Consider the following 24,488-nt stretch of genomic DNA (forward strand, 5'->3'; position numbering starts at 1 on the left):
TTGCTTTTAAGGATTTTGATTTATACTGCCCAGAAAGAGTATACTATTTTATAGTACCACTATTTAAATCTATATCCATTAACATATGAGTGCCTTTTAGAACTTTTAAAAAGTTTTTTCGAATCATAAAAGTAATTGGGCTGATTTACGAACGTTTGGAAAATGGGAGAAAACCAGAGAGGAGGTGCGGTGGGATGGAAGGGGAGGTGAATAAGCCATTGTCCATCACTGTTAATATTTCCATATGTTTCCTTTTAGTCTTTTTTTTCTCCTGCAGTTAAAAATTATAGTCATACTGTGCGTACAATTTTGCATCTTGTTTTTAAAAAAGTATTATAAGCATGTTAATGTTATTAATATTCTTTATAAGTCATTTTAGAAATCAGATTTCTATTCCTGAATTGAAACAGGATGAATTTCCCGTAAAATCAGAGGCAAAGCAACACGATCTTATTTTTATTTACCATATGCTGAATCTTAAGTCACAACTTTCTAGTTCAAAGTAATGGAGAACCTCATTTTTCAAAGATAATTTGTCCAAGAAATTAATAAGTGAATCCCCTGAAAAAGGATACCAGAATTTCATTGTAAATGACAACAAAAAGATTTGATTGGGATTTTGTCTTGACAAGGGACATTTAAAATTATGAATAAATTTTTTATCTTATATATAGAAAAATTTAAATTGTAATTTTGCATTACTTCCTCAAAGAAAAGAATTGGTCAAATTTTGAACTTACTTATTGGTGGAATTTTTCCAGCAAAATTATGCAATAACACTATATACCATTCTTCATTTTTTTGCGTTTGACTTTGTAGCAGGATTGTAAAGTGGATCATTTTCGTGAGAATATTAGAGAGTTTTTTAGTTTTTGCAAGAGGCTTGTTTTATTCATTTGATATTTAAACTGTATTCTTTTGAGGTGTCTGCAGTGTCATCTTTGTTGGTAAGGTGCCTAACTCTGCCATTTCTTAGAGGCACTACTTTAACAGGCAGAGAGGCAAGAATCCTAAACCTTCTACAATGTGCAGGACAAAGAATTGTCTTGCCCAAAATGTCAGTGGTGCCCTGGCTGAGAAACACTGCAAAGAGGAATGTACGAATGCAGGATGTCAAGTGAGGATCAGTATGAAAAGTGAAGGATATTAAATTATGGAGCACTCCAAATTGATACCACATTTGTTGTCCTCATATAAGGAATAACTATCATTTAATTGTTATATAATATTCCATGAAATAGATATACTATGGTTTACTCAAACTTTCCATACTCTTAGGTTTATACCATTTCTTTTTTGTTTTGTTTTGTTTTGTTTTTTGTGGTACGCGGGCCTCTCACTGTTGTGGCCTCTCCCATTGTGGAGCACAGGCTCCGGACGCGCAGGCTCAGCGGCCATGGCTCATGGGCCCAGCTGCTCCCCGGCATGTGGGATCTTCCCAGACCGCGGCACGAACCCATGTCCCCTGCATTGGTAGGTGGACTCTCAACCACTGCGCCACCAGGGAAGACCCCATTTATTTGATTGTACAGTTTTTGAGACTTTAAAAGGCTAGGTTGCAGTTGATATATGTATAAATGAGATAATGGATCTGAAAAGAATTATCATTGTGCTTTGATACATAGATTTTTCAGCATATAATAACTGAGTGAAGTCTAGGTATGTGTCTTTTCTTGCCTTTTAAAACTGAGAAGGGCATACAGGGTTTATGTGTTAACTTTCTGGTAAACAGTAGAATTTACTATTCAGGCCCATGGAGGGGTGAATAGTGAACTTGACTCTGACTGGATGTTTATTATACTTTTCCTAAAATTCCTTTCGTGTAAAGAGTTATCTAGTTCGCAAAATACTTCTGTTGGAGTTTGCCAGTTGATTTACCCTTAATGTGTATTTGTCCCATAGAGTCCTTTTATGACACGTTCCACACCGTGGCTGACATGATGTATTTCTGCCAGATGCTGGCAGTTGTGGAAGCTATCAATGCAGCAATTGGAGTCACTAAGTCACCAGTGATACCTTCTCTTTTCCAGGTATTGAACAGTTGAGCTCGAGGGTGGGGAATGAAAGGTTTCAATGTTTATTTAGTAGGTATCCACACTTTGCTGGGAAGTCTCAGTTAGTAAAAATACCTATTTGCACAGGAATAGCATTGTTTTATCTGAATAGGTTGGAAAATGTGAAACCTGAGGGATATTTTTTAAAATAGACTTTTGCCATTTCAGGCCTATTTTATTGTTTATAATATCTTCGTGATATCACAAAGTTATAAAAAGAGCTTTAAAACTAGGGAAGCTTGATTCTCAGGCAGGAGTGGAAAACCCTAACCTCTTCTTAGATAGGGGTGTGCCTGGTCTCCTACCACCTCAGGTCAATGAAGGTGGTGTAATACCTGGGAACTCTCTTCACTTTGGACTTTCTTCCATGTATGAAAGTGGCTCTTCTGACTCATGTGGGGAGTTCCCCCCCCACCCCCAGTACATCTAGGTTGTTTCCTAATATTTGGAAGATTGCTCTCAGGAATGGGACATCAAAGTCTTTTGGCTTCCTTGCCTTGTTCCCTAACTATATGCAGTTACACATTCTTAGATACAACCAACCCAGACTCAGGGGGAATCAGGTGACTTGGCTAGTCTCTTCTGGATGCTGTTTTTATAGTTCAGCCCTTTTCTGGCATATCAGCTCTGGTGTTCTGATAGTATCACTTGCATGGTAAAGGGTGTTAATACAATAGCCTTGTTATTTCTTGGTTTTCTGTCCTTGGAAAGAGGTTGTTTTGTTTAGTTCAAAAAAATAAAAGCGGATAGTGAGTGACCCACTAATATGGAATAATATTTTTTTATATCAAAGACTGATACAAATAAGCATCATGGTAGAATTTCTAGGGCAAGATAGGTTCGGTGTCATCACATCACATGCCTCCAGTGCATGCTATTCGTGTAGAATACAATGTGAGTGAAGCCTTTTGGAGTTGGGCAATACCACATGCGCCAACATGGTTGAATCTTGGGAATGTCACATTGAGTAAGAAGCAAGTCAGAGTATAATACATAGAGTATGATTTCAGAAAGTTTAAAATCAAGCAAAATGAAACAATATACTGTTGAGGAATACATACATAAGTAGTAAAACTATAAAGACAAGCAGTGGAATGGTTAACACAAGATAGTAGTTTCTGGGACTTCCCTGGTGGTCCAGTGGTTAAGAATCTGCCTTCCAATACAGGGGACGCAGTTTCGATCCCTGGTCAGGGAACTAAGATCCCACATGCCCTGGGGCAACTAAGCCCGCGCGCCACAACTAGAGAGAAGCCTGCATGCCTCAACGAAAGATCCCGCATGCTGCAACTAAGACCCAAAGCAGCCAAAAATAAATAAATACTAAAAAAAAAAAAAAAAAGATAGTAGTTACTTACTACGGGGAGGGAGGGGGTGTGCCACACTGGTAACGTTCTGTTTCTTAACTTGTGTTATGCAGACGCAGATGTTCACTTGGCAGTATTCTTTAAACTGTGTTTGAACGTGTGTAATACACACACACACACACACACACACACGTCCACAAATACTGGCTTGGGTACTTAAACTTGTTCTAAGTTTTCTCAGTCTTTTTCTATTTACCTTGAATTTAGTGGGGTTACGTTTCAGATAATACATTTATATGTTGTTTTTTGAAAATATATTTTAAAACTTCTTTCTCTCTTTTGGGTCCTTTTAATAGCTTCTTGGAAGAAACTTCATTTTGTTTATCATCTTTGGCACCATGGAAGAAATGCAAAACAAAGCTGTGGTTTTCTTTGTGTTTTATATATGGAGCACAGCTGAAATTTTGAGGTGGGTAGAAATGCCAGGATGGTGTTTGAGTGCTTCTCCCACTCAGGAGCACCTCTCTTCTTGAGGGAGTTGCTGTCTTATCCAGAGTCTCATTTGATTTGAGATAAAGGTTCTATGTGTGGAGAGTTCTACCTGCATCTGTGTGCTCTGTAAAGGTGAGGCAGTTTTTTTTTTTTAAACAATCAATGGATCATAATACCAGCCTGGGCACTGGAGAGCAGAGGGAGAGATCCAGAGAAATGAAAGGATCTTACCCTTCAGGATCTTGCTGTCTTGTTGGAAAGAGAGCACTCATTCACATGGAAAAATTCTTGAAAGGGCTGAAGAAACATGGGGCTGAAGGAGCATCCCAGGTTGGATGGAAGTAGTAAAGACTAGCCTTCGAGAAGGGATGATAGAAATGAATCTTTTACTACAAGATTACTGAAGTTTGAATTGACCTCTTATCTGATTCTTCCATTCTCAGTTGTCAATAGAAGAAATATCTTTAAAAAAAAAAAAAAAGATCCAATTAAAGTAGATGTGTTCTTCTTTACCAGACTATACACACTCCATACTTCTTCCCTTTTCAGTCAAGTGGAGGGTTGGTTTTGCAGATTGACTTCTCAGCTCTAGGTTTGGTGGTATTTTGGTAAAGTTGACAGTTAAGAGGGAGAAAAGACATCAGCAGTCCTAGATTGTGTTTAAATGGAGTCTGTATCCCATGGCACCCAGTATATCCTCTAATTTACTTAACACAAAGGCGAAAGAGATTATAGGTACTTAATATTAACTTTTACTGTTTGGGAGGAAGCAACTTTTTTTTATGTTATCTCTTTTTAAATAGAGTATTCCTGATTATAGATTAGAGGTCTTTTGTATACTTTAATTTTGGTAATGTTCATTTATGCAGCGATAAAGTGTCTGTCAAAGTATCTGTCATCTTTACCTACTTGGAATGTAGATCAACTAGGAATAAAGCCAAAATGCTTCTGAGCATCTGTTCTATATACTGAACCTTTTCATAGAGGGTTCCTTTGAGACCTAAACTTAGTCTGCCGTTATTGAGAATTCATATCCTTTGAAGATTGGGGGAGGAGCATGATGGGAGTTTATAATTCTGCTAAGAAGAAGCCATGTGTGGCTAATTGTGAAATTATTGTTGAATGACGTTCTAGGGTTGCATTCAGTGGCTTTTAACATGTTAATTCCTTATTTTCAATAGGTACCCCTTCTACATGCTTTCCTGCATTGACATGGATTGGAAGGTGCTCACATGGCTTCGTTACACTATGTGGATTCCCCTGTATCCTCTGGGATGTTTGGCAGAAGGTACTTTCAGGAACTCTAGGTTTTATACCTTAATTCCAAGGGGTGGCCAGATCTTTCTTCCTCTGCCAGCCTTAGTCTGAAATATGGGTGTTGAACTTTTCAAGAATTTCTTTCTAGTGGCTTCCTTCCACATGACTCCTGGTATCTAGACTGTTCCAAGGAAGTAGCTCATTTTGTTAAGGTTTGGAAGCTGGGTGGTCATGCACTGCATGCTTCCTATTTATATGGTACTTTAAATTTTCGAAAGCAAGTTCTTATTGATGACTTCATTTTATTACGACAAACACCTAGTGAGTGAGTCAGGGATTTTTCTCTTCATTTTATGGAATAGGAAGCCCAGTGCTATCAGATGACTGTTCCTCATTTATCCTTGTTGTCAGCTTGGAGGCTTATTTCCTAGGAAAGCTAGGGGGAAAAAAAAAGAGACATGAGCCCATTGTACAAAGAGAGGAGGAAGAAGCATTTTCAACAAACCCAGAAACTTTGAGGGGTTAGAAGGTTCTATCAGTAGATGTGACTGTATTTCATTTGCTTCTAAAACGTTCTTGTTTCTGCTTTTCAGCTGTCTCAGTGATCCAGTCCATTCCAATATTTAATGAAACAGGAAGATTCAGCTTCACATTGCCATATCCAGTGAAAATCAAAGTTAGATTTTCCTTTTTTCTTCAGATTTATCTTATAATATTATTTTTAGGTAAGTATTGGCTCTGTAATAGACCTTTTTTCTGTTACTTCTTAGAAGGTAGAGTTAAATGATTCAGAGTTTTAAAAATCCTTATTAGTATTCTTACTTTCAAAAGAGTAGAAATAAGTTAGAGAACGATTACTTTGCCAAATAGACCCAGTAGGAGAATATGCTATGTGTGGAAGTATTTCTTCCCACATCTCCAGTGAGTGAGTTATCTTCTTGAAATGCTCTAGGTCATTGGGACTTCACCATACTTCATGTTTAAAACAGTGTAAGCAGCTCTTTTAAAACTGAATAAAAAATGAATAAAAAGCTCATTTTACTTCTGCTAATTTCAGTAGCAGATCCCTTATCCAGAGGAATGATTACAGAGGTGGTGATACAGTTGGCAGCAAGGAGGGAAGGCAGTAAAGGCCTCTGAGCAGCCAGGACACGTCAGAAGGCTTCTACCTAACAATAGGAAAGCCCCCCACTCCTCATGTAAAGCGTTGCTTATTTATTAATTTTAATATAAAACCATAAAGTTTTGCCTTAACTCATAAAAACTAAGCACTAAAAGAAGGGAAAGAGAAGTAAACCTATATTCTTGCAAATATGAGAGATTTAAAAGCCTTCGTAATTATGAGGATTGTTTACTTTAGATAAAGTTCTAACACATTTTAATATACTTACATATATTTCTCCCTGTTGTATTTCACAAAAGTCTTGAGGTGGCCTTGAAGTATGGCTCTATGGTCTCCTGGCAACAGAAGGATGTGACAGCAGATAGTATACTGGTTATCTTTTTCTGTGTAACAAATTACCCCAAAACTTAGCAGCTTAAGACAGAAAACATTTATTATCTCGCGTGTATCCTGAGAGTCAGGAAGTAGGCTAGCTGGGTGGCCCTGGCTCAGGGACGCTCATGAGGTTTCGTCAAGCTGTCAGCTCAGCTGGGCCTACAGTTTCTGCACACTTGACTGGGGCTGGAGGATCTGCTGCAAGCTCGCTTATGTAGCTGTGGACAGGAGGCTTCAGTTTCCTGCCATAGTACTTTTCCACGTGGATGCTCATGACGTGGCTTCTCCCCAAAGCAAGTGATCTGGAAGAAAGCAGAAGCCACACTGCCTTTTTTTTTTTTTTTTTTTGCCTTTAAAAAATTTATTTATTATTGAAATATATTTGACATAAAATATTGTATAACTTTAAGGTATAACATGTTGATTTGATACATTTATCAATTGTAATAAGATTGCCATTATAGTGATAATTAGCACTTCTATCATGTCTACACTGCTTTTTATAACCTAAACTCAGAAGTGACATACTATCACTTTTTTTAAAAAAGATTTATTTATTTATTTATTTGATGGCTGTGTTGGGTCTTTGTTGCTGCACATGGGCTTTCTCTAGTTGTGGCGAGCAGGGGCTACTCTTTGTTGCGGTGCGCGGGCTTCTCATTGCGGTGGCTTCTCTTGTTGCGGAGCACGGGCTCTAGGCACGCGGGCTTCAGTAGTTGTGGCATCCAGGCTCTAGAGCACAGGCTCAGTAGTTGTGGCGCACGGGGGCTTTGTTGCTCCTCAGCATGTGGGATCTTCCCGAACCAGGGCTCAAACCCATGTCCCCTGCATTGGCAGGTGGATTCTTAACCACTAGTGCCACCAGGGAAGCCCCGACATACTATCACTTTTGCTGTATTCTCTTTCTTACACAGATCAACCTTGTATAATGTGGGAGGGGACTACACAAGGGTATGACATACCAGGAGGTAGGGATTACTGGGGACCAGCTTGGAGGCTGGCTTCCCCAGACTGAGAGGGAGACCACAAAAAGTAACCCCAAGAAGCTGGAAAGCCCAGTGATCTTCGTTATTTATTTATCCGCACCATGCGGCTTGTGGGATCTTAGTTCCCCAACCAGGGATTGAACCCGGGCCCTTGGCAGTGAAAGCGCGGAGTCCTAACCACTGGACCACCAGGGAATTCCCGATCTTGGTCATTTAGAAGTGGGGGAGAAGAGACCTACACCCTTTAGGAGCCCCTCGGAATCAGCACATGGCAGAAGTGCAGTTAAATAATATACATTATGGGGGCAGGTCATCTGCCAAAGGTTAAATTTTATTCCATTTGTTCTTCTTTTCCATTTCAGAAAGATTTCACACCAAAAATATTAAAACGTTTGGCGCTTTAAGGGAGTAAGCTTCAATTTGGAAAATGCACTCATTAAAAGAGCTCTTTACCTCTATTACTGGATAAATCTAGTACTACTGTAATTAGGCTCCATGAGGTGGGCCTACTGAAAGTGTTAAAAAGGAGTAAGTGTTGGAAAGACCCTTAAAATATTTTACTAAAAAAGCTAGAAGGGTAGACGTATTTTATTTATTTTAAAAAATATTTATTTGGCTGCACCAGGTCTTAGTTGCGGCACGCAGGATCTTTGTTGCCGCACGCAGGATCTTTGTTGCCGCATGCAGGATCTTTAGTTGTGGCATGTATTAGTTGTGGCATGCAGGCTCTTAGTTGTGGCATGCAGGATCTAGTTCCCTGACCAGGGATCGAACCTGGGCCCCCTGCATTGGGAGCGCAGAGTTGTAACCACTGGACCACCAGAGAAGTCCCAGGTAGGTGTATTTTAATGTGCACTAACCCTAGTGGCTTTTCCTTGTGTTGTTTAAGCTATTGCATATTCTAACTTACAAGGTTCTGTATTCATAGTTTGCCTACAATGAATATGTAGTTGTTCTTATTCTTCAGAATGAAATAAATCCTAAATCTACGTAATTTAGAAGCAGTATAACAACCTGTTATATTTGTGTATGGATCAAACATACGTTCTCTCACAATGGCTGTAAAATAAGTGTTTTTAACCCTGTTGTACAGTGAGAAAACTGAGGTGAGAGTAAGCTGCAGAACTACTCAGTGATCACGTAGGATTGAAATTTTCTTCTGGCTCTTAAATCCTGTGTTTTTCTAGTTCACTGAATTGTGTGCTTCCTAGAAAAGTGTCTCATACCTTTTAGGCTATTGCTTAATACATATTATTGCATAGCCTTGAATTAAAAATTAGGTTCTCTGTTTCAGATTTGTGTATTTCATTTTATATAAATCCTACCTTAAAAGAAAGGAAAAAAAAGAATACTGAACTCTAATTAATGAAATTTTTAGGGGTGAAGTGTACTGATGTCTGCAGCTTACATTGAAATACATAAAGAATGAGATGGGAATGGGTATGTGATAAATGTAAAAAAGTTAAAGTTTAAATCTAGGTGGTATTCACTGTACAATGGTTTAATCTTCTGTATATTTGAAATTTTTCATAGTAAAATATGGGAGAAAATTAAATTGTAGAACCCACTGGGGGAAAATTGAATTGTCTCTAGTGCATTATTAATATTTGTTCTAAGTTGTACTTCCTGAGCAACTGCAGTAAGCACAGGGCTGTGGGATATGAAAAACAGACCACTAGGGACTGTCCTGCCCCAAGAGCTTCTGCTTATAAACAGAGACAAAGATTCTCATTTCTAATTGGCCTCTTTTCTTTTTCAGGATTATACATAAATTTCCGTCATCTTTATAAACAGCGCAGGCGGCGCTTTGGACAAAAAAAGAAAAAGATCCACTAAAAAGAGAGATTTAGATGACTTCTTGCCAGTTTGAGCCTAATCTATAATTCTTAGTTTTACCTTCTTGTACTGATGTAAAAGTTTTTTTAAAGTTAAATGATTAAATTCTCAGTGAGGCTATCTTCCTTTTTCCCCAGTAACATTCCTGAATTTACTGTATTATCTTAGTGTAGTACTTGCATGACATGGATTACTGATACCTGATGACAGGTTCATTCCTGTGTATTCTGTTAATGACAGCAAAAGACTCAGCCCTACCCCCACCCACTCCATGTCCAGTCAGTCTGTTTCACACAGGCCAGAGATACTTCTTCAGTGCCCTGATGCTACCAGCTACTGGCCATTCTTATAGCTGGGAATTGTTCTTTTCAGCTATTGCTTGTGGAAAAAAAAAAAAGCAAGACTACGTTGCTGTGTAGGAGGCTGTGAAAGTGACTCAGACAAGGACCTAATATATTCTGTACCCAAGGGGCTACTTGTTAAGTGGGTTGGCATTGATTTTTCTGGAAATCGAGTTTTACTCAGTCATTGATAAAACATTTCTGAGTCCGAGTAGGGCTGGAGGACACATATTACCTCTGAATCTCTCTAACAACATCTTAACCTGCGTGGGCACTGGAGAGGCCCAGGGTGATTTGAGAGAAACCAGTCAGAACCTTGGAACACCATGATCATTTACTTCATTCCTAGCTAAATCAGAACTATTTTCAACACGAAAGATGAAACATTAGTTAGAAAACAATGAGATTATAAGAGTTCCAAATGCAAATGGTGCTACAGGGATCAAAAGGGTCAAACTGGCCATGCAGCCTGTGGCAAAGTGGAAACATCAGAGTAGGCCAAGTAAAAATACCTATGAAACTGTCTTAGGCTGTGCACAGACATAAAGAACTCAGTGTTCCTTCCCCTGCATTGACTGAGTCCATTTACTTGTGTCAGAGTGAGTTGGTGGAACTGTTTTTGAATAGGCCTCAAAAACACCTGCTTTTTATTTTGCTGTTGTTTCACCTGTCTGCAGTAGGACAGTGAAAACAAAGTGAGAACTTTGGCTGGAGAACCACCAGCTGAGCCTTTAACAATTCCTGGCAGGAAATCCACCAACAGAGGAACTGAAAAAAATCTAGACACTATGATTTGGCCATTGTCGAAAACATCAGTTTCCCCTAATACATTCCAAGTAAACCAAGTAATGTTTGTATATAAGAATTTGAGGTATGCTGACTCTTTCTGTTCTGCCATTCCCATTGTTCCTGGGGGAAAGGGGACTCAGTGGGTTATGCTATTTCTCTGGGCCCAAGATGGAAACTTGGTTTGACCTAAGTAAAAACATCTGATTAGCATAGGCTGGTTGATATTTTTACAAGTTCATTGCACTGAAGGATATTTTGCATGTCTGCAACTTCTGTCAACATTTGTTTGTATTAATTTCTGGTGTTCTTTCAACTGACTTTCTATGTGTAATTGGGCAGATCAGCTTTACAGCAGATTATGCTGTATCTTTGTGGTAGAATCTTGTATTCTTAGTGACTGATTGTTATAAACCCCTTTATTGCTGTCTGAGAAAGCTAAAGATTGTGTATTTCTATTAAACATTTACAATTAAAATCTTAGTAACTTGTGTTTAAAGATCATTTAGTCTAATGGTTTCCAAATTGTTAGTGATAAATTCCTTTGTTTAGAAAAAATATTTTATAGGCATACCTCGCTTTATTGCACTTCACAGATACTTGCATTTTTTAGAAATTGAAGATCTGTGGCAACCCTGTGTTGTCAGATGATGGATAGCATTTTTTAGCAGTAGATATTTTAAAATCAAGGTATATACCTTTTATTTTAGAATGCTATTGCACACTTAATAGACTACAGTATAGTGTAAACATAACATTTGTATATACTGGGAAACCAAGAAATTCGTGTGACTCACTTTAGTGAAATATAGGCTTCACTGCGGTGGCCTGGAGGCAAACCTGCAAAACCTCCGAGGTATGCCTATATAGCAATTCAGCATGTTAAATAAAACATGTTTGCTTGGGTTGAAGCAGCCATTCCTTAGGAGGTTTACAGAACAATCTGAAAAGCACTGATGATGTAAACAAAGCCTGGAGAAGTTAGATGACTTGCCTAAGGTCATGAAGCTAGCTCATGAACTGGAACCATAACTGACTACAGTGATATCAGAATCTACCTGGATGGAACCTGGCTTAGGCAGTGAAGCAGTGAGGCCTAACCAGTGTCAGAAACAAGGAAGTCAGTATGGAACCCAAGGAACCTTCAAGATTGATGAATCTATGCTACTTAGGAGGTTAAAATTATACTTAGGTTATAGGACAGAGCAAAAGGCAAAAAGACCCATTAAAAATTTCCCAGTGCAACCATTTTATAGAAAATCAAATATTTTATTTTCATTAAAAAAAATTTGAAAAAACAAGAATCATTTTATACATTTATGGTTGCTGTCTAAAAGTTTGTATCTCAAGATATGCCAAAAGCACCTAAGGGTTACCACTGACCTTTTGCCCAAGTTCTAAGGAAATTCTGAAACTTAGTGATGTTGGGCTTGTACTTAGCAAGTCTCCTCTCCCAATCTTAGGTACCTGAAAATGTCCCTGTGGTTGGGAGAGGAGAAGAGTAAAGGGCATTTCAGGAACAGAGAACCCAGGTTGTTAGGGTGCCCGAGGAAGGTGGAGTGGGCTCTACGCTTGTCAGTCCTTCAGGCTTCTCAGGAGAGGTGCCCATTGTGGGAGCAACAGTTGTCTTTTGGTTTTAAAGACTGAGCTCCAGAAAGCTAAGGTCAAAGCCCGAGCAGCTGCCCACCCTGCAGAACCCTTCTCAGAGTAGCAGAGTCAAACCTGCAAGTGGTGCTTCTGAGGCAGCCTTGAGAAGGTCTTCGGGTAGCTGCTGCAGAGGTGAACAGACCAGAAAAGTTTTTATCCTAAATTATTTTCACTTGAAAAAAGAATGAAGTCAGCTTCACATTCTTTCAGCGCTGCTCCCAGAGAAGTCTGTCTGCAAAGGTGTGATGTTGTGGTCGTACCCGGCGTACTCAGAGGTGCCAGTACTGGCCAGCTTGAGTTGCTGGGCGGCGTGAGTCAGCTGGAACGCAGCATCGGGGTGAGCTGTGTCAGGCAGCAGCGTGCACTCCCTTTCTAGCATGTCAGCCACCCCTTTGAGCAGGTCCAGGAAACCAAAGGCCAAGGCAGCCTTTCGTAAACGGTTCAGCTCCTAAAACAAAAGACACCGATGTTCCTGAAATGTGTTCTCCTCATCACATACTTTGTAAGTACTCAGCTTAGTATAAGTTCTCCTTGATTCCCAATCTTAAATGAGCATTTTTATATGAGAACAAATGCTTGTACAGAGATGCCAATAACAAGAGAGTGTGATGACATGACTGGGAAGTGGTTCCTCTGCAGGTGATCAGAAAGCTAAGGAAGACACAGGTGACTGAAACTCAGGTCATCCTCACCACAGTTCATGAGCACTTAGGCCAAACATGGTGAGGTACTTTGTAGATTCTGCATAGAAATGACATCCTCCTGATCTGAGGTATCTCATTTAGCATTATACCCTCTAGGTCTCTCCACGTTCCTGCATGAGCACTTAGGCCAAACATGGTGAGATGCTTTGCATACATCATTTCATGTACTCATAACTCTATGGAGGATACTTTTCCTCCATTACTCAGGTACAGAAAAGGCTTGCCCCAAACCTCAGAGGGCTCTTACCCTCCGGTGCCTCTCTGGCTGGAGCCTTAGACTGAATGACGATGAGCATGTCTGGAGGAGGCACTGGAGGAGTCAGTAGGTCTGACCCCAAAGATTACCACAAAAGGTTGAGTAGTGGATGGAAGCACAGAAATATGAAATGCCCCATCTATCACTTAGCAGTGTGATCTGGGCAAGTGTGTAGCCTCTCTGGGTGTCAGTGGCACAAAATGAGGATAACCTCCTCCACGCCCACTGGAAGAGCTGACACAGCCATCTGGTAGAGGCCCTTTCCTGTAGGTTATATAAAACCAGAAGAGAGAAATGGGCTTTCTGACCACCTCTCTACTATCATCTGTTTACAACTGAAAAGTTCAGAAGGCCGAAGTACAAGTGTGCCACCCTGAATAGACAGCTCTGCAGGGAGACAGGGACTACAGCCAAGGAGTGGTCATCAAGGGCCTAGGGCTTCAGTTAGTGGGGGACATGGTGGGCTGGGCAGCTCTCTGGTTGAACTCTGCTTGATTTCACCAGCTCGCTACATAATTAGAAGACATAAAGGTAATAAGATAACATCCAGACAAAGCACATATGTTCTCTGGAAGAGATGCTACCCTGGAGCTGGCTGTGTGTACCGTATTTTAAGATTCGCAAGCTAGGACACAATTGCCAATACAGCATACCTCACAGTGCCACTTAATTTAATCTCAGCCAAACACCAGAAGGACAGGGGAGAAGCAAGGAGTGACTTTAAATGCCCCTCAACTCCACCCCATCCCTTGTAACTTCATTCCACCAATGGTTCTGCATTAGCTAGGTATGATTCTGGAGGGCCATCCTTTTGCAATTCGTAAATGTGCAATTTTAGAAGTCATTCCTGGAAGCAGATCCTCTGGTACAGTTAAGAATGTTCTGGGCAATCACCATCCCTGGAAGTCACATACAATGGTTGCCTGGAGTCAGACTGGATACCCACATGGGAGCAGTGAGGAGGTTTAAGGGCTGTGACCCACAGGTCCTTGCAGCTCCTTCCCTCAGCCATTCACAACAGCACCAACGCAGAGAAGACCCGCTGCACAGAACCAGGCCATTTAAACACTTCTGATTCCTGGATTTTAGGGCAGCAACAGACTTATCACTTCTACTGACTTTACTGATGAAAAAACTAAGGCACAAACAAACCATACATTTCTAATCCCTGTCCATGTTCAACGTTACCCTACGCTACTGTGAACTGTTTGTTTCTGGCACACATCCCAGGGCCCGCCCTCATTCCCTATAATTCTGATAGTCTTACCTTATAGAATGTCTGTGTTTTTTCAGGTAGTTTCCTTGCATTTCTTAAAATCTTCTGTACATCTGTCTATCGAGGGTAAAAAGAATTCAACATTAGAATTCTGTGGTAAAAAGGGAAAGAATACAAAAGGACAGCTTTAAATTAAAAAAATGAAAATGAGAAGAGTTACAATGTCAAGATGAGGATCCCTTCTGAGTTAATGTCATTGTTCAACATTAGTAAAGCATCTCTCTCCTTCAAAAGGCTTGATGATAATAAATCCCTTGGTGATAATAATGAACTTGTCACAAAAACACCCCCAGTAAACCCATACATCTATGGCCACTGCTTTTTGACAAGGGTACCAAGACCATCCAATGGGGGAAAGAACAGTCTCTTTAACAAATGGTGCTTGGATAACTGGATAGCCACCCGCAAAAAAATGAAGTTGGACTCTTACTTCATACCATATACAAAAAATGGACTCAAAATGGATCAGAGGCCTAAATGTAAGAGCTAAAACTATAAAACTCTTTTCATGACAACAGCAGAGCAACAAAAGAAAAAATAAATTTGGCAAATGTTCATAGCAGCATTATTCATAATAGCCAAAAGGTGGAAATAATTCAAAAGTTCACCAACTGAATGAATGGATAAACAAAACGTGGTTTATTTATACAATGGACTATTACTCAGCCATCAAAAGGAAAGAAGTACTGATACATGCTACAACATGAATGAACGTTGAAAACATTATGCTAACTGAAAGAAGTCAAACACAGGGGCTTCCCTGGTGGTGCAGTGGTTGAGAATCTGCCTGCTAATGCAGGGGACACGGGTTCAAGCCCTGGTCTGGGAGGATCCCATATGCCGCAGAGCGGCTGGGCCCATGAGCCACAACTACTGAGCCTGCGCGTCTGGAGCCTGTGCTCCGCAACAAGAGAGGCCACGATGGTGAGAGGCCCGCGCACTGCGATGAAGAGTGGTCCCCGCTTGCCACAATTAGAGAAAGCCCTCACACAGAAACGAAGACCCAACACAGCAAAAATAAATAAATTAATTAATAAACTCCTACTCCCAACATTTCTTAAAAAAAAAAAAAAAAAAAAAAAAAGAAGTCAAACACAAAGGCCACGTATAATATGATGCAGTTTATATGAAATATCCAGAACAGGCAAATCCTTATAGACAGAAAGCAGACTAGTGGCTGACAAGAGCTGGGGGAAGAGTGACTTGTTTAGTGGGCATAGGATTTCCTTTTGGGGTGATGAAAATGTTTTGGAACTAGATAGTGGTGATGGCTGTGTAACACTGTGATTGTACTAAATGCCACAGAATTGTAACTTTAAAATATTTGAAATGGTAAATTTTGTTATGTGCACCTCACCATAATGAAACAATACACCCAGATCAAAACAAAATTTAAAAAATAATTTTAGAAAAATTCAGCTCTCTTTCTGACAGGGAAGTGTTGGGGTCAGTGATGGCAAGAAAGAGGGAGAACTTGAATTTCCAACAAAGGGAAGAGGCCCCTTAGCCACAGCAGGATGTGTCCAGTCTCCCTGAAAAGGGGGCTGGAAGAGACTATGCCGTCAACAGAAGCTACTTCTGTGGTCAGGTGGCCTGACTGCCTCTTCCCATTTGGCTTAGGTTGGACTTGTGGAAGAACAAAGGAAAAAAAAAAAGGCACTCAGATGATAAAAAAGTGATTTTTAAAAATAGGTATAACACTGCTATATTTAAAATGACCAACGAACGAGGACCTACTGTATAGTACAGAGAACTCTCCTCAATGTTATGTGGCAGCCTGGATGGGAGGGGAGTTTGGGGTAGAACAGATACATGTATATGTACGGCTGAGTCCCTTTGCTGTGCACCTGAAACTAGCACAACATTGTTAATCAGCTATACTCCAATATAAAATAAAGAGTTAAAAAAAATAGGTATAAATGACTAATGGGACAAGAAAGTCACTGAGTATGTTGACTAAAAGCAGCACACCGTGATAACAAGATAATCTTAGCCTCCCATGAAAGTGTCTCTGTGGCACTACAGGGTAATGCTTTGGCTTACCCCGTGGGGATGGAAGAAATAACCACATGAAGATTTTTACAGCTTTCTCAAAATTATTATTAAAGATAACACCCATAATGTTATTCAATGACTCACCATGTCAAAACTTTTACATTAAAATTTAATGCCAGAAAAATGTGTCTCTCTAGAAGAACTGACATGCTTCCTTTTATCAGACAAGAAGAACCATATAAACAACATGTTTCTTTTTTGACCTTGGTAGCAGGAAGCTCAGAGCCAAATTGCTCAAATACAATTATCATTTTGCCTTGGCTTCCTGAAACAATTGTCTCTCCTCTTCCTCTACGTTTCATATTGCTCTAAATTTTGTAAAAAATGATCCTGCTATGTACGTGTTTTACTGTAGGCCACCTCAAATCCTTTTTGGAAATAATGACAAACATTAGAAGTAAATTAATTACTAAGTATCGAAGGAAAAGAAAATCAAATCAAATGTCCGCCTGCCCGCCAGAATCCCTCCTCCTGTCCCCAGTGGAGAGCAACGTGAATGGTAATGTTACCTGCAGGCCACTGGGTTTGATCCACACGGTCACATTCTGGGCATAACTGCGTTTGTTTTTGGGCTGCAGGGGGAATGGGCTCTTATTATCATCCTCACCATAAGGGTTTTCTTTAGCATCTTAAAAGAAAAAGACATTCTTGAAATGACATCTGGCAAAACACAATCAATTACATTTCCAATTAGGCTAGAAGCTCTTTGAATCATTCAATCTCCTATATCCTGTTACTTCCCTAATTAAGAAAATCCATTAACTTCAGTCAGGTTGGGGAACCTGTTCTCAATACTGATGTCCACACTAAACAATCAACTGAGACACATACAAGTGAAAAACAACTTAATGTTTTTAAAGAAACAAGCTTCACTTATCTGCTTTATAAATTAAGGTCAGAGAGGATAAAATTGTTGTACATACAATACTAAAGTATATATAAAAATATATGTATATATATATATACTGCAATTCTATATAGCCTAGCCCAGCACTCTCCAACAGAACTTTCTGTGATGAGGAATGGTAGCCACAGCCCATGTGACCACTGAACCCTTGACACATGGCTAGTGTAACAGAGGAACTGAATTTTATTTAATTAAATTTAAAGAGCCTCTGTGGTGAGTGGCTACTGGATTAGACAACATAGGTCTAGGTATTGAGAAAATTTAAAAGTAAAATTACGTATAGCCAAATTATGGAAAAGAGCAAGGGAAAGGACTTCCCTAGTGGTCCAATGATTAAGAATCCGCCCGCCAATGCAGGGGACACGGGTTCGAGCTCTGGTCTGGGAAGATCCCACATGCTGCGGGGCAACTAAGCCTGTGCGCCACAACTACTGAGCCTGCGCTCTAGAGCCCACGAGCCACAACTACTGAGCCTGCGTGCCACAACTACTGAAGCCCATGCACCTAGAGCCTGTGCTCTGCAACAAGAGAAGCCACGGCAAGGAGAAGCCCACACCGCAACGAAGAGTGGCCCCTGCTTGCACACGGGGTCTACTATATATAAAATAGTTTCTTACAAAATAAGACCAAACAAAGAAAAATGAAAACCAACTTAAAAAAACCAACAACATTAACAAAAAGCAAGCAGGACAGAGATGGGCTTAAGGCCCAGGGTTGGCCTCTGGTGCCGCCCTGAGTCTGTGGGCGGGTGCAAGCTGGGGCGGCCGAGGTGCTCAGTCGCCCTTCTGCTTGGGGGCCTGCACAGCAATGAAAGCCCACGTGCAGCAATGAAGACCCTGCACAGCCAAAAAAAAAAAAAAAAAAAAAAGGAGCAAGGGAAGAAATACCTTTTTGGTGAAACATACCTCATCTTATGGCTTACTAGTTTATTGCTTCCAAGGATTTAAAGCCATGTTGGTTTTATAGTCATGTGGATAAACAAGGGTTTTTGTTTTTCTACCTATTTCCTAAGTCACTGAAACTCTGTCACAAACTTACAAAGCATACTTGTATCTACTGGCTCATTTTATCCTTATTATCATTTGGGGTAGACAAAGAAGGAATCATTTTCCCAACAAGTCTGGGGAGCTTAAATCCCTTGCTCAAATGTTCATGTTGAAAACTGGAATTAGCCCAGTTTCTCTAACTGACCCATAAGCCCTCTAACCCCAATCTTGTCATTAATTTAGATGCCTTATACTGGCCTCATACTATCTCTGTCAGTCCCCTCTCCTCCTACCCACTCCAAAAAGTAGTGGCTCAGCTTTCCAGACATTTCCACAAATACTTGTCAATACATAAACCTTTCTAGTCAGGCCAAGATCCCAACAGTTGTTTCCCATGCCACATGCTTATTTCCAACTTCCCTGCCACTGTTCCTGTCATCCCCCTGTCTGGAATGCTCTCCTTTCCTCATTTATTTATTCCCTCCCTCACGTACTCATTCATCATCTATAGTAAGACCTCACTATGCAGCAAGCACTGTGCTAGGAAGTGTGGCTACAGAAGGTATTGTTCAGGCCTCAAGGAACTTATAGAATTTATTAAATTACAACTATGTGCAAAATACTTTACACATACAACTTCTCTCCTTACAGCAACCCTAGAGGGTAGATATTATTAGTCTCATTAAAGATGAGGAAACTGAGGCTCAGATTTCCCAGGGACTCAGCTGGGCCTGGTTTCGAAGACAACACTTCCCCTACTCAACACTGCTGTTCCTCACCTTTCCAAAGTTACTTAAATTCTAGGTCCAGATCCTATCCTACTTTCTCCATGGAGTTGTCCCATATTTTTCTGGTAGACAGTGATTTCTCTAGTCCCTTTTATCCTACAGCACTCAGTGTCAGTACCAAACATTTCAACGTCTAATCGTAGCCTATCTTGTACTGTCTCTAATTGTTTGGAGCCTATATGTGGTAACTGGCTTAGCAGACATTTATGAAAAAAGAACAAGAGATCTTAGAAATAATAAATATGATAGCAGAAATTTAAAAAAAATCAGTTGCAAGATAAAGTTGAAGATTATTTTACAGAACGTACAACAAAAAATGAAAAAAATGGGTAGGGGATGATAAGAAAATTACACACACACACACACACACACACAAATCATAAACATATGTTCTAGAGAGGGAGAACAGAGAATACAAACAGGGGAGAAATCAAAGACATACTCGTGTTCCCAGGAATGAAGAACATGAATTCCTAGATGGAAGGGCCCACTGAGTCCCCAGCCCAATGAGTGAAGAGACCAAAAACTAGGTACATGATTCTGAAAATCTCGAACGCTAGGGCCACTAAAAGAGCCTCAAGGTGTGCAGAGGAAACAGAGATTACTGTCAAAGCCCTGGCAGTCAGCATGGCACTAGACTCTCAGTAGTGACACTGGAAGCCAGAAGAGACAATAGAGTGATGCTTCGAAACTCTAAAGGAAAATGATTCCCAACCTAGAACTCAATATCCAACCACACTGTCAATCAAGTGTAAGGGATGAAATACAGACACTTCCACATATGCAAGATTTCAAATGTTCACTTCCCATGTACCCTTTTCTCAGGAGGATGCATGAAACAGGAGAGCCACAGAAGAGCTATGAAGGGAAGACGCGGGATGACAACTATGCAACCAGCCTAGAGAACCACCAGTCCATTCATGAAACAAGAGGGAGGGAGATGACTCCAAGCAAAAAAAGAAAGAAACTGACAAAAAAATACGTAAAGGATGTATTTTACTTACGGAGGCATTAGTGATAGGTACACAGAAAACAGCAAAGGAAAACAAGAAAAAAGAAGAGAGAAGTAGAGGAAGGCTGCGAGACAGCCTAGAGTGAGGGCTGCGCTCATCCGCTGCTGGCTCCCCTACAGCCAGGCTGCCCAGCTCTTTCCTGCATCCTCTGAGGAACATCAGTGCCTTTCCAAGAGAGCTTTCCTTTTAATTGAAGTTAGAATACATTTATCTTACCCGCTAGAAAAAAGAAATGTCTAATTAAAAAAAAAAGTAATATCTGGAGTAGGCCACGAAGAGCTGCAAAACAAAGGAAATGTAATGTGGTACACCACACAGCTTAGTAGTAAATAATACTGACTTCACTTAGCAAGGACGGAATACTGATTTACCCAAAAAGAACGCTATAACCACACTGCAAGGATTGAGGAAGAGAAAAATGTGCTTCTTGGGTGGATGGGTGGGGAGGGATGGTAGCGGTAAGAGAGCTAACTAGTTTTCCTTAAAAAGTCAAAAAAAAAGACCTTTAAAAGAAAAAAAAAGGGTCAAGAAATAGCTGTAAACTTATATTATTTAGAAATGTAAGTAAACATCAGAAGAAACAATTAAAATTTGAAAATGGTTGTCTCTAGAAACAGAATTAGGAGAAGGGATAAGTATAAACAGTACTATTTTGCAAGCTTTCCTTTGATTAAAAAACATAATTAAAACAGCAGGGTTTCCCTGGTAGTGCAGTGGTTGGGAGTCTGCCTGCCAATGCAGGGGACATGGTTTGGAGCCCTGGTCTGGGAAGATCCCATATGTGGTGGACCAACTAAGCCTGTGCACCACAACTACTAAACCTGCATTCTAGAGCCCACGAGCCACAACTACTGAGTCTGCATGCCACAATTACTGAAGCCTGTGTGCCTAGAGCCCGTGCTCCGCAACAAGAGAAGCCACCGCAATGAGAAGCCCACACACTGCAATGAAGAGTAGCCCCTGCTCGCTACAACTAGAGAACGCCCACGTGCAGCAACGAAGACCCAATGCAGCCAAAAATAAACAAAAAAACAAACAAACAAACAGCAGGATCTACCATTAAAATGTGCCTACTCTGCGTCAGGTAGCCAATACACATTCCCTCAATAAATTCTCCAACAACCCTCTAAGATAGGTTTTATTATCACTTATTACTTGTTACCATAATGACAATCCCAATTTCCTAGGACAGTTGTGAGAATTAAATGAGATGATACATTTCATTTTGTCTAGCACAGTGCCCGGCACAAAGTTAAATTCAAGAGATGTTAGCTCTTATTATCCTCAGGGAAAAGAAGAACAGATAGCGGGAGGGAAAAACAACATGAATACAGGGCTGTGTAAAGAGCAGTTCCATCTGACTTAAGAATACGCGTTAGGACTTCCCTGGTGGCACAGTGGTTAAGAATCTGCCTGCTAATGCAGGGGACATGGGTTCGATCCCTGGTCTGGGAAGATCCCACATGCCATGGAGCAACTAAGCCTGTGCGCCACAACTACTGAGCCTGCACTCTAGAGCCCGCGAGCCACAACTACTGAGCCCACGTGCCACAACTACTGAAGCCCGTGCGCCTACAGCCTGTGCTCTGCAACAAGAGAAGCCACCGCAATGAGAAGCCCGTGCACCGCAACGAAGAGTGGCCTCCACTCGCCGCAACTGGAGAGAGCCCGTGCAGCAACGAAGACCCAACACAGCCAAAAATAAATGAATAAATTAATTAAAAAAAAAAAAGAATACGCGTTAACCAGCCAAGCATTGCTAGGTTGGCAGCCAGATCAGAAAGGGATGTGAATGTTACTACCTTAGATTATGGACAGGCAGCTGTGGTGAAAACTCTCACAATAGTCTAAGTTAGGGGTGAGCAAGCTTTTTTTGCAAAGGATCAGACAGCAATATTTTAGGCTTTGTGGGTTATACGGTTTCTGTTGTAAGTACTCAATTCTGCCATTGAAGCAGGAAAGCAGCCATAGATCATATATAAATACATGAGTGTGACTGTGTAATAAAACTGCACAATAAAATTATATTTACAAAATAAGCGGTGGGCTAGTTTGACCTGCAGGCCCTAGTTAGCTGACCTCTGATCTAAGTGAAAGGTAAAAGAAGCCAGAACAAGGCAAGAGCCATGAGAATGAAGAGACAGAATGAATGTAGGAATGCTGTAGAGAGAACAGGTAAAAGAGGTGAAGAATCTCTCTTTCAACAGACACACACACACACACACCCAGGTTCTCCTCCAATCACTGTCCTAATTCTGTCCTCTTGTGGTCAAACTTGGCATTTCCATTTCCTCATCTCTAATTCATTCCTCAACCTGTCTCCTGGCTAATCATCTGCTGTAACTCTTACAAAGCCACCAAGAATCTCCTATCTGTTAAGATCAAATGACTGTTTTTTTCTTTAAATGTGATTTTAAAAATATTTATTTATTTTATTTTTGGCTGTGTTGGGTCTTTGTTGCTGTGCGCAGGCTTTCTCTAGTTGCGGCGAGCCGGGGCTACTCTTCATTGCGGTGCGTGGGCTTCTCATTGCAGTGGCTTCTCCTGTTGCAGAGCACAGGCTCTAGGCGTGTGGGCTTAGTTGCTCTGCAGCATGTGGGATCTTCCCGGACCAGGGCTTGAACCCGTGTCCGCTGAATTGGCCGGGGGATTCTTAACCACTGCACCACCAGGGAAGTCCCAAGATCAAATGACTCTTGATTCATAGTGTCTTCTTCTTTCCTCTTGGTTTCCATTCCTTTCTAAAACTCTTTAATCATTTAAAACCCTCATTCTACAGGCTCTTTCAGATTAAGTCCTCAAGGTGCTATTCCTCCTACTGGTCTTTCTTCAAAGAAGAGAAAATCCTCACATGATTTTAAAACTTTTTTTCAAATCATGAACTCATTTCCAGTGGGGACTGTTTTTTCTGCAGCACTCTTTTTGCCCTGGTTGCAGAGGAATTCCTACACAGCCATTTATATTAGCTTCTGGAGGATGCACCATGGATTTCATTGCTTCAGGATCAGTTTTTGCACTGTTTGGTTTGGGAATGGGTCATGTCGATCCACGCGGTGCAGGACTTGGGCTTCAACTTCTCATAGGAGACTTTTATGTTTCTTTATATGCAGAAAAGTAGGTAGAAACAATGGGTAGAATTTTTCTTATCATCCTCTCAGCTTTACTCAGAGATTTCAGCTCTTTGTCTTTTCTCCTATTCCTGTGTGAACTTCAAAAGCCCAGCCCCTGGATCCTAGCTCAAGAGTTGGCAAACTATGGCTGGCTGCCTGTTTAAGAATTAAGAATTTTAAAAATATTTTTAAAAGGTTTATGATTGTGCTACAATGGCAGTGTAGTGGTTATGACAAAACCCATAATGGCCTGTAAAATGTAAAATATTTATTATATGGCCCTTTACTGAAAAAGTTTGCTGACCCTTGGCCTAACTTCTACGGCCTATATTCCATCAAAATCTTCTTTAGGCTTCAATGGCAAAAGACATCCTTCAGACCTTAAATGACATGTATGCACATGTGTATAAGACATTGTAGGCTGTGTCTCATATGTGCTCATGAAACACTGTACTTCTTTCTTGAATCCCTTTATTCTCTTGGCGTCTGTGACATCCATTTCTTCTACCTTTTCTCTTTGATCTGCCTCTTCTCATTTTCCTTTACTGGTGCCAATTCCACGGCTACTAGTAGTTGGTCCTTTTTAGGAGTCTGGTCCTTGGCTCTCTTTTTTCCTTAACGTATATACTTTCCTGAGGCTATGGCTTCTTACAGTGCGGTTATTGACCTAGATTGTAATCACTTGGGTAATATTAAAACTGCAGGGACTTCGCTGGTGGCGCAGTGGTTAAGAATCTGCCTTCCAATGCAGGGGACATGAGTTCGAGCCCTGGTCAGGGAAGGTCCGACATGCCACGGAGCTACTAAGCCCGTGCACCACAACTACTGAGCCTGTGCTCTAGAGCCTGGATGCCACAACTACTGAAGCCCGCGTGCCTAGAGCCCGTGCTCCGCAACAAGAGAAGCCACCGCAATGAGAAGCCCGTGCACCGCCACGAAGAGTAGCCCCCGCTCGCGACAACTAGAGGAAGCCCACACACAGCAACGAAGACCCAGTGCAGCCAAAAATAAATAAATAAATTTATATAAAAAAGAAAAAACCCCTGAAAGTTCCTGGCTTGAATCCAGACCAAATGAGTCAGAATCTCTGTAGGTAGGGCCCAGGAAACAGAATTTCTTTTTTAAATATTTATTTATTTTTATTTATTTTTGGTTGCATGGGGTCTTAGTTGCAGCACGTGGGATCTTC

The 24,488-nt window shown here is 40.7% G+C and overlaps 2 protein-coding genes across 5 annotated transcripts in view; one reads left to right on the plus strand and one right to left on the minus strand.

Annotated features, from left to right (window-relative positions):
• The window catches only part of HACD3 (3-hydroxyacyl-CoA dehydratase 3), a 32,509-nt gene extending 21,469 nt beyond the window's left edge, over positions 1-11,040 (plus strand). For both annotated transcript variants that reach the window (XM_027123357.1, XM_027123358.1), the window contains 5 exons: positions 1,903-2,030; positions 3,718-3,830; positions 5,035-5,141; positions 5,704-5,835; positions 9,354-11,040. In XM_027123357.1, the coding sequence (XP_026979158.1) occupies positions 1,903-2,030; positions 3,718-3,830; positions 5,035-5,141; positions 5,704-5,835; positions 9,354-9,430 (557 nt within the window). In that variant the 3' untranslated portion in view covers positions 9,431-11,040. The remainder of the gene's footprint in view (positions 1-1,902; positions 2,031-3,717; positions 3,831-5,034; positions 5,142-5,703; positions 5,836-9,353) is intronic.
• A 749-nt stretch (positions 11,041-11,789) lies between these two features.
• Positions 11,790-24,488, minus strand: part of INTS14 (integrator complex subunit 14) — a 35,558-nt gene continuing 22,859 nt past the window's right edge. For 2 of the 3 annotated variants that reach the window (XM_027123373.1, XM_027123372.1), the window contains exons 10-12: positions 17,005-17,123; positions 14,432-14,497; positions 11,790-12,652 (exon numbers count right to left, since the gene is read on the minus strand). In XM_027123373.1, coding sequence (XP_026979174.1) covers positions 12,401-12,652; positions 14,432-14,497; positions 17,005-17,123 — 437 coding nt within the window. In that variant the 3' untranslated portion in view covers positions 11,790-12,400. The remainder of the gene's footprint in view (positions 12,653-14,431; positions 14,498-17,004; positions 17,124-24,488) is intronic. The other variant, XM_027123374.1, reaches the window with a different exon arrangement.

Source organism: Aethalodelphis obliquidens, unplaced genomic scaffold, assembly GCF_003676395.1.
Source record: "Aethalodelphis obliquidens isolate GAN/ISIS:26980383/991018 unplaced genomic scaffold, ASM367639v1 scaffold26, whole genome shotgun sequence".
In the NCBI taxonomy this organism is placed as follows: Eukaryota; Metazoa; Chordata; class Mammalia; order Artiodactyla; family Delphinidae; genus Aethalodelphis; species Aethalodelphis obliquidens.